The sequence below is a fragment of the Atta cephalotes genome (genome assembly GCF_000143395.1).
Source record: "Atta cephalotes unplaced genomic scaffold scaffold00007, whole genome shotgun sequence".
Taxonomy (NCBI): Eukaryota; Metazoa; Arthropoda; class Insecta; order Hymenoptera; family Formicidae; genus Atta; species Atta cephalotes.
The window spans coordinates 265,986-276,893 of record NW_012130071.1 but is presented as its reverse complement, the minus strand read 5'-3'; the positions used below and the strand labels follow the sequence as shown (position 1 = coordinate 276,893).

At 27.6% G+C, this 10,908-nt stretch overlaps 1 protein-coding gene across 1 annotated transcript in view; it reads right to left on the bottom strand.

The window, feature by feature from the left end:
* The window catches only part of LOC105626871, a 107,151-nt gene that overhangs the window by 71,312 nt on the left and 24,931 nt on the right, over window positions 1–10,908 (bottom strand). The window contains exon 4 of the mRNA XM_012208162.1: window positions 3,979–4,082. Coding sequence (XP_012063552.1) covers window positions 3,979–4,082 — 104 coding nt within the window. The remainder of the gene's footprint in view (window positions 1–3,978; window positions 4,083–10,908) is intronic.

The following is a 10,908-nucleotide window of genomic DNA, read 5'->3' as shown; positions in this document are numbered from 1 at the left end:
CTTATTATTACTACTAAACTTTAACTTATTATTATAAAGTAAACTTACCTACTACTACTACTCTCTCTCTCTCTCTCTCCTCTTCGTCTTCTCTCTCCTCCTCCTCCTCTCGCTCTTCTCCTCCTCCTCCTCCTCCCTCCTCCTCCTCTCTCTCTCTCTCTCTCTCTCTCCCTCTCTCTCTCCTTACAGATGAAAAAATACATTTGCAATTATTTCACTTCTTTTTCTACTACAAAAGGAAGTCCTTCATTGGATGGAAAAAAACCAGTAAACATACGTAATAATAATATTTGTACATTTTAAATTTATTACTTTAATTACGTTTAATTAACCGCTATATAGTTTTATATTTAATACTATATATATAATTTCAAATTTAATTAATTTCTTTCTTGTCTTTCATCTCCTTTTCTTTAGTCGTCTTTCTGTTTCCTTGCAAATGAGCAAACATTTATAAATATCTTATCTCGTTTATTCTCTATTACAAAAGAAAATTCTCTATTATGGTAAAAAAACCCTTTAAATATATGTAATAACAAAATTCATACTTCTTAAATCTCTTACTTTAATACTCATTAATATGCTGTCGTATTGTCATCCGATTTCAATTTATTTCCATTGAGTTATATGTGTTATACATACAATTAGTTCTTTCGCTCTTACATTTATCATTCCCTTCTTAAACTTTCTTTCAAAATTTTTTTCTTATCTATTTTTTTTGTTTTTTTCCATTCCTTGTTATTCAATATCACAATATTTTTTTCTCAGACAATATTGTTAACAGTTACAGTAATATAGAACAAAAATTACAAATAAAATACAACACAAAGTATTAATTCTTTATAATAAAATATCGAGTAAAGGTTAAAATATTAATGAATAAGGGAACTTGTCTGAAACAATCTTAACGTTCAAGAGAAAAAAGAAGCAGGAACAGAATCAACAAAATTAAGAAACTTATTCAACAATAATAATTTTAGTAATAATTTTACAATTACACCATTAATCCTTTTATAATATTTATTAATCGATATATTTAACCTTCAACACAACCATCAAACGCGCAATCTCTGCAATGACAGTCTCTCTCACAAAGTAAGCACAGCAAGAGAATCAATCGGCATCAAAAAGAGACAATGATATTTCATTATATTTCAATATATAGATTCTCTATCTAACATCTCCTTTTTTAGAAAGGAAAAATTTTTCATGCAACTTATAGTTTACCAAATCTTTCTAGATATGCAAGTTATATGCCTCACTTTATCTTCGAACATAATTTTAGTTACATTTTGACGAACGATCCCTGTTGAAAATTCTTGTAAATCAGATCTTAAAAGAGTTGTATATGATCAATCAAGATTATCAAATGAACGTACATGATCATATAAGAATCTTATATAATTTGTTCATGAATCTCACCAATCTTCAATGATCTTAGGAATTTGGAATGAATTGTACACGATGATTTATATCGCAATGAAAAGATCTTGCCTTAGTCATATAAGAAACTTTTAAAAGATAGTTTCTTTACAGGATCATCCAAGAACATGGTATTAATTATATATGATTCTGAAGTGTTTCTGATAAATGAAAGATCATTTATCAGTCTTAAGAAATAATAGATACGGAATAATTTATTTTCCAAGTTGATACAAGAAGTCTGGCATAATTGTACAGGATAGCAATGAAAAGATCTTGCTTTGATCTTATAAACTTAAAAAATTTCTTTACAGAATCATCCAGGAATATGGTATTAATTATGTATGATTCCTAAGTATTACATGATAGATCATGATAGATCAGTCTTAAAAAACATATACACACAACAGTTACAAAATAATTTATTTTTTAAGTTGATACAGGAATCTGGCATGAATCGTACATGATTTATAAGCAATGAAAAAAATCTTGTCTTAACCCCTATGAAACTCTTAATTGCAATGAAAAGATTTTAATTGCTAATTTAGCCTAATAAGATAATCTTAAGAAATAATTTTTACATATAATTAATAATTTCATGATCACTTCAAAGTAATAAAAGTATCGATCATTCCAGTAAATATAATATAATGGAATTAATGAATGAACAGAAAGAACTAGATTAAATATACGAAATAAAAAAGAATTAAGAAAAATTTAAAAATAGATATGTTAAAGTACTAAAAATGACTGAATATACAAACGTTGAAACGTATATTATCATTGTCTAATGAATTGATAAATTAGAACTTCACTGTAATAACTGGCGTAAGCTTTTCATCTCCTTTTTCAAATTAAGTTTGATTTAGTTGAGAAGCCGTTATTAATTTGTAAAATAATAAAAAGAATTAATTTTTAACCAAAATGAATTCTTTTAAATCTCATTCAATTTCTTGCTTGTTCCATTCTATTTACTGGGATACGAACAATAAATCACAAAATTCCAATAGTATTCTTGTAATATTTTCATAACTCCACACTCCAGTTATATTCTTGCAAGATTCACGTTTCATGTGCGCAAAATTCAGGTAATCTGCGCGCAAGATTCATATAATATATGTGTAGAAGTCATGTAATATGCTTATAAGATTCATGTAATATAGGTGTAAGATTCATGCAAGATTTTTGATTTACTTACATAAACGATATATTCTTATACGATTTTGTATGTTTTTGCCCGCGAAATTCGTGTGTGAAAATTCTCTTGGAAGATCTAATAAGAATTTGCAATAGGGATCATTATTACGGCATATTGTTCCACAAGTGATTATTACATTAATTAATTTGATATTTTATGCAATCGATAGCTGCAATGTAGCTGTGTTATCTTGTTACTTGTATCTTGTCTCTTTTACGAGAAACTGTTTTGTTATGATTAATCTTGTTTATATGGAGTTATATTGTAATTGTGATTATTTCTCAACATGGAATGGTGCGGTGCAAAAATTAACAAAGATATGCTCAAGAAATTGTTCAAAACATGTATCAAATTATTGAATACATGAAGGAAGTCAAGTTGGAAACTTGTCAGGTCGCGGATACCTCATGAAAATTAATTCGGAAGAAGTGTCCTTATCGCTGTATTTGTTTTCAAAGACTCGGAATATCTTAACGATGCTAAGGCGCTAACTAATGTGGACAAGTTAAGATGCTAAGAACTTTCAAGACGAATAAAGATTTTACAACGTAGGATTCTCCAATTTCGCTTGACGGCACATTATAAAGAGAAATTTATCTTCCTGAACTTTTATTCCACTTTCTCTTAGAGAAATGCAATCGAGGTCGATAATCTCTAGCGCATTCGCCAGAAATTCGATTCTAGTTTTCTTTCGTGAGTCTATTTGGCTCGATGTTTCGGATATAACCTTAATTGCTCCGGCAATTGTCACAAAAATAATGAGAAATTAACGAGAAATCTTGGATATCCATCATAGTGTCTTATTTATTTGCATTCAATGAAAAAGAATCGCTCACTCGTGTTTACAACTTGTATATATCATCTGGCTCAACGGAATATATATAGTAGTAAGAGAGAGAGCGTTGAGAAATATTTTAATATTGCTATCAACTCTACAATTCCATACATGGATCATATTCGACCGTAACTACACCGGAGCTCGTTATACAAAGAAGAATAATATTAAAAACGTTAAGAAAAAGCACAACGCCCAGAACAGGAGTTTTTTCTTTCTTTTATTATTGTACATTTCGCGTTCCTGCTTTTTATTCGCAACGCAATAATGCTTGACGGTATTTTTATTAGAAACTATGAGGAATAATTGGGGAATCTAATTGGGGAATCTCGCAGAGAATCCCGATTTTCTTGGATTTTTTGTAAAGCAAAAAGAAACAAAAAAAAAGATAAAGACAAAGAGAGACGAAAAAATATTTTGTGGGAAAGCGGAAAAGGAGTACAGATCAACGGGATTCGTCACACGCGTAACGAAGTTCCCGCTATACGGCGTACAATTTATAATTGGATTCGATTGTACTTACATTGATTCCCTTCTTGCGCGCCGAATGCAACCAACATTTTTGCCAATGGTCTGTTGTTGCTAAGGACAGCAACATCCAATGGAGACAAGCCGTCGCTGTTAACGCTGTAAACGACACGAGATACCAAATCACATGGGTTGGTAAGTAAAGTTTAATTTTAAATTCTTTTTTCAAAGAAAAAAGAGGATAAAGTGGAAATGTAGCGAAATAGTAGGATATATAGATCAGTTCTAAATAAGTATGTATTAGGGCATATATGTGGTGTGCGTACGTGCGTGCGTGTGTATGAAGATCAAGGAGGGGAAAAGGGGTTTTATTCATCTTCTCTCTCTTTCATCCGTTCTCCTAACTCGTTGTCCTCTCCGACCCGTTGTAGAATGCAATCCTCTCTTTCCTACACGTTACTATATTTACACAGTATTCGCGCTATCTCTTTCTCCCGTTGCACTCTCTCTTCAACTCCCACGTTCTTTTCTTCTCGCTTGCTATTTTATTAAATAGATATGATATTTGTTTTACAATATTTTAAATGATATGACTTAACATGATTAAATATGATTTTAATTTAGCAACTAATAATATTTTTTTTAAATAATATACTACAAATAGCTGAGCGTTCCTAATTATCGAATTATTATAAAACTATTATTGAGTAGTTATCGAATACTTATTAAACTATATACATATTATATATACTATTTTGCTATCATTATATATTCTTAATTGCAGCGGGAAGATTCGTCCCCACTCGTTCCTAATAAGCAAAAATAGAAACGTGCAAGTCTCAAAGTGACAAGCAGATGAGTCATAGAAGGAAGCAAAAAAAAGTATTTTATGATTGTAGAGGAAACTCAGAAAGAAATAGAGATCATTACAACTTTTTATTATTCAATTTTTATTTTAATTTGATTAACTTTGTGGAAATATCGCGCATCTTCTTATCACATATAATTCTAAATCGCTGAATAGAGGTAAGAGAAAAAGGAGACCAAAAATAATTTAAAAAGTTGAGTAATATATTTAATTCTCAGTACACACTCTCTAAATCTGAAACAGTGGTTAATTATTAATATCAGTGCCAAGTATGCCACTGGTAATCAATGAAATGTGAGATCCCTAACCTAACTTTAATCTAACTAATCTTTATGGTGTAATCTAACTAACCTTGTTTTAGTGTTTAAATTCAATGAATATAGTATTAGAAGATTGAAATTAACGTGCAAATATCAATATTTTAGTTATATAATGCTCGAACATTCTTCCTTTTTTAGTTGAACTTCATTGATTATCAGTGCAAAGCATTTGGTAATTAGTGACTATTCACTGATTCAGATTTAGAGAGCACACTTCAAAAAAGTCCCAATCTATTCACATTAGGATATGGATGTAACTCCATGTTTTCTTTTGCTTGTATTTCAGATTGTAGTGCATCGATTTTAATTAATTTTTTTAATCTATCGTTTGAAGACTGAAAAAAAAAAAGAATTTTTGAACTAGAAAGTCTAAAATGTCGTAGTACAAACGATACTTTGCAATAGGTGAAAAGGGATGGAAAAAAAAACGAATTTTTCCAAAACCTCATCTTTTTGTCAAAAATAAATGAAAAAAGATTTTATTAGTGATGAATCAACAGCTAATAAGTTAAACTTTAAGAAATTATAAGCGTTTTTGCGATTTGTAAAAACGATATTTTTTTTGCAAACTGAAAATGAATGATTTTCATTTTGCAATTTTTATGGAAACTAATCATAAACCGAAAATCTTTGAATTTTGATAAAAATAAATAAAAAGATGATTCTATCGTTCTTCTATGATAAATATTAATATAAATATTAACAATTTACTTATTATTATATTTAATATTAATAATTACAATAATTATTAATAAAATTATTAATAAAAATCGCTTAAGAAATGGCGACTTTAAAGGGAAAAGTATTACTATATATTTAAAAAAATAGCCTATAGAAAAAAATTGCAATTTTGCAATAATGTATAAAATATTATAGCATCATGAATATGCATACTGGTTTCTAGAACATTTATATAAGAAAAAATCAACAATTTAATGATATCAAATTTTACCGGATATATTCCCGGATACTAATGATATTCAATTATCTGCTCGGATAGTAAAAAAATCGGACACCAGATATTTTCTGACATCCCTACTCTTTACTATATTAGATACTGGATCATAGCGCATTTGCCGCAGAAGATATTAACGAGGAAGAACAAGAAGTTTTTTCTAATATTAAGAATACAATAAAATTGACTTAAATAATTTTTTATGATGTGCACTCATGATTAAAATCATAAATAATCCAATTAATCATTTCTATTTATATTTCAACTTTGCAATAAGTATGAGTTTTCTGACGTTGTATACACAAAGTTAAGGTAACTCCAACATGCACTTTATACTATACAATGACGTAGCTAATGGTTTCAAATATGTATGAAAAGCTGTGCTGTATAAAAAAAAAAAGAAAACATGTAAATAGACTTTAGAAAAATTCGTAACGTATAAAATGCATAAGCAAAACTTTATAAAAATTGAACTTTATAAAAATTGAATAAACTTATTGTCTCTCGCCTCATCCTGTTGAATTGGAACGTAATAATAATGTATAGCGTGAAACATTTTCAAGGGTAACATACTTTGGTACACACATAGTACAGTAGTAACAATCTATAAAGTAGAAGCGGTTCACTATTGATCAAAGAGCGAATCATGCGCTATCCAAGCGAATATTTATATTGACGATACATGGAATCAATCACTATTCGATATATTTTCATAATGAAGGCAACAGTTGTCGAACAATTCAATCGTACATTGAAGACAGAAATGTAAAAACAGTTTACATATATTTACAAATTATTAATCATGTATTCATCTATTTGTCATGTAAAGTATCATTTTTAAAGCGCGAACTATTTATTCACATTCTGTAATAGAATCTTTATAAGTTTATAAAGTTTTTATAGCATCAATTTTATTGATAACACAACTTTTGGCGTAAAAAATTATTTAAATTATTTAAATTCTTTACTCATATATACTCTGTTTACATATTAACACAATTTAAAGTTTACGTACTCCATGCAATATTCCAGTTCGACCATAAAAAACAGTTGATGGCTTCATGCGAACATATACCAAATTATGACAAATTTTGCATTATATGCAACACGTATTGTAACAATAAAAAAAATTTAATTTCTTGAATGATTAATATTAGAAAAAAAAAACAGTTAATTGCGGGAATCAAATAAACAAATTGACAGAATCATTGTTGGATTCGTATCTTATAATTTGTCTGTATTTGCATTGAAAGTAACTTGATTAAGATTGAAACGTTTGTAATAGATTGTACAATTGTTATTAACAATTTAATTATTTAAAAAACAATAAAAAAAGGGGCAAGGAGCCAAAAATTATGTATAAAATTAAACATCTTTGATATAGAAGTTTGAACATAAGTAAAAGAAACAATTATATTCTTTAATTGATTTAATACAATATGCTAGCAATAAACAAACAGACGTTTTCGATCGTGATCATTATCAATTAAAAACATATAATATTACAAATTACGTATAAACAAAAACATATAAACAAACATAATATAAATTTATACTTCACTCTCTCTAACAAACGTTGGTAACATAAAAACGATTATCATCTTGTTCACAGCTATAATGTAGTTTAGAAAAAGTCGTCACATAACAATAGTTAATTGCAATCAATCATTGAATTGTTTGAATAATGACAGATAATTGTAGTCAAACAATGATTAGCTTGAATAATGTCCTTATGTATAATGTAAATCAGAATATAACGCAAGAAAATGAATTTAGTCCTGTAGATAAAATATGCTATACAAGAATTATGTCAGCGCAAGATTACAATAAAAAGAAGAAACTGATATGAGATTCTTTCGAATGTTGACACTTATTCAATTATTAACAGAGATTTGACAAAAAAGGTGACTCAAGGGCTACATGTATTACTTACGAGATGGAAGGGCAATGGTTTCATCAATGAACTTACTTATAAAAGATTACTGACATCAGATGGCAATATTCCTAGAGCATATGAATTGATTAAAATTCATAAAGCTGGTAACTTATTGAGAGTAATTGTATCATCTATAAATAGTCTACTATATGATTTTTTCCTTACTTACACAACATTATCATTAAGAGCATATCACAAGCTCTCAACTATATAAAAGACAGCGTTCATCTAGTAGAAAAATTATGGCATAGTTTTCGACTAATTATTTTATTTTTCGATTCTAATTATATTTTGGCTTCTTTGGATGTTGTGTCTCTCTAACTAATGTACTTGTGGATTTGGCATTAAATAGTGTTGAGAAAAGATGGGACCATATTTTTACAAAAACAAGCATTCCAAAGGATGAATTTATTATTGCTGTTAATTTTGTCTTAAATTCTACTTTTTTTTGCCTTTAACAATAAGTTTTATAAATAAGTTTTTGATATTCCAATGGGTTCACCGTTGTTCTTCTATCATTGTTAATTGTAATGCAGGATTTGAAAGAAGTTGCCATCACGAAATTATATAAATCATTATTTTTTTACTACAGATATATCGATGACATTATTCGCACTTCCATCTGATTAGATCAATGACACAAAACTTTTAATTTCTTTACATACACAATTACAATTTACTATGGAGGTTGATATTGACAATAAATTGAATTTTCTTGACACAACTTTAATTATTAAATTATTAATAGTACACAACTTAAATTATTAATATATTCTTAATATATTCTGTGTGATAATAGAATTATTTTTAATACATATTATAAAACAATATTTTCTGGAAGGTTCCTTAATTCCCATTCCAATCTTTGTCACAAAAGAAGCACAATTATCAGTTTTGTAGATAAAATAGTTCTATTACCACATCCTCAATTTCAACATAATAATCTAATAGAAGCAATTCATATTTTTTCCTTAATAATGGCTATCCTTTCTCTTCTATTTTTTTCTACAATAGAAAAATGATTAAAATTTCACATATATAATAAACACATATTATACACAATCCACAAATCAAAGAAAAATTTTTCACAATTTCTTACGTTAAGTCCAACTACGAAAGTTTTTCACTTATATCCAACATGATTCATTGTAAATTATTAGTATTCTCCATTATCAATACTTTAAAAAGTTTTATAAAGAAAGGAAAGAACAAGAATTGCTTTCCACTCAATGTGGAATATATATAAGATTATATAAGAATATATATAAGATTTCATGTGGTCACGAAGTCAGTTATGTTGACCAAACAAAAATTGAGAATATGTGAACATATTTCAGATATCAACAAAAAAACGGGTTCTCCATCAGTCATATCCGACCACTATATCAATTTGAACCACAATTTCAGAAACGAAGTGAAGATTTTAGATTATAGTGAATCTTCTCATAATAAGAGATTGATAATTAATTCTTCCTTTTCTTTATGTACATCCACTTCCTCCACGCCTTCATCTACTTCTATCCCTTCTTATTTCCATTTCCTACTACTTTCCAACATAATCTTTTCCTTCCTTCTCTGAATGTCAATTTTTTATTTCATTATGTCTCGTAACACCGAAGAGACAATACATTATTTTACTTTTTATCGCATTGTCTCTAATTTTAATCGACTTTCTATGCCAGAAACACTTTAGTTTTTGACTAAAGAAATTTTGATTTTTTACATCAAAGATATTTATTCATATTAATTTTAGCTATTATTAAATTATAAATTCATATATAAATTCAATATATAAATATACATTTTATAAATTTAACTTTTATTAATTTTTGCACAATGTATTATCTCAATGTATTATATTGTCTGGTTTGCTATTCATATTAATTTCTTCTTTTTATTGTAACAATAATCTTGCGCTGATATAATTTTTTCTTGTATAGCATATAATTTTTTCTTGTATAGCATATTTTACCTACGGAACTAAATTCATTTTCTTGCGTTATATTATATTCTCTGATTTATATTATATCTAAGGACATTATTCAAGCTAATCAATGTTCGACTACATTATTCAAGCAATTCAATGATTGATTGCAATTAACTATTGTCATGCGACGACTTTTTCCAAGCTACATTATAATTGTGAACAGGATGATAATCGTTTTTATGTTACCAGTGTTTGTTAGAGAGAGCAAATAAATATAAATATATATTATTGTATGTTTCGTGTTTGTTAGAGAGAGCAAATAAATATAAATATATATAATATTATTGTATGTTTCGTTTTTATCATTTTTTAATATTATGTTTTTGACATTGATAATGATAATTCAATCATGATCAACATTTGTTTGTTTATTGCTAACACATTGTATTAAATCAACTAAAGGCTATAATTATTTCTTTTACTTATGTTCAACCTATAACTCTATTACTTATGTTTAACTTTTATAAGAACGATGTTTAATTTTATAAAATAATTTTTGGCTTATAATCCCTTTTTCTTTATTAAATAAATTTTAGAGTTTTATTACTAATAAACGCTTTTTAAATTTTAGAGTCTTATTACTAATAGACATTTTAATTATTCAATTTTTGAACGGTAAAAAACCAACAATTATATCAGTATCTGACAGACCACTATCATGTTTCAGCTAATTCTATAATAAGTCCTTATAATGAAGGATGTACGCAAACTATGTATAGTATGTACGTATGTACGTACGTACATACATACATACATACATACATACATACATACATACATACATACATACATACATACATACATACATACATACATACATACATACATACATACATACATACATACATACATACATACATACATACATACATACATACATACATACATACATACATACATACATACATACATACATACA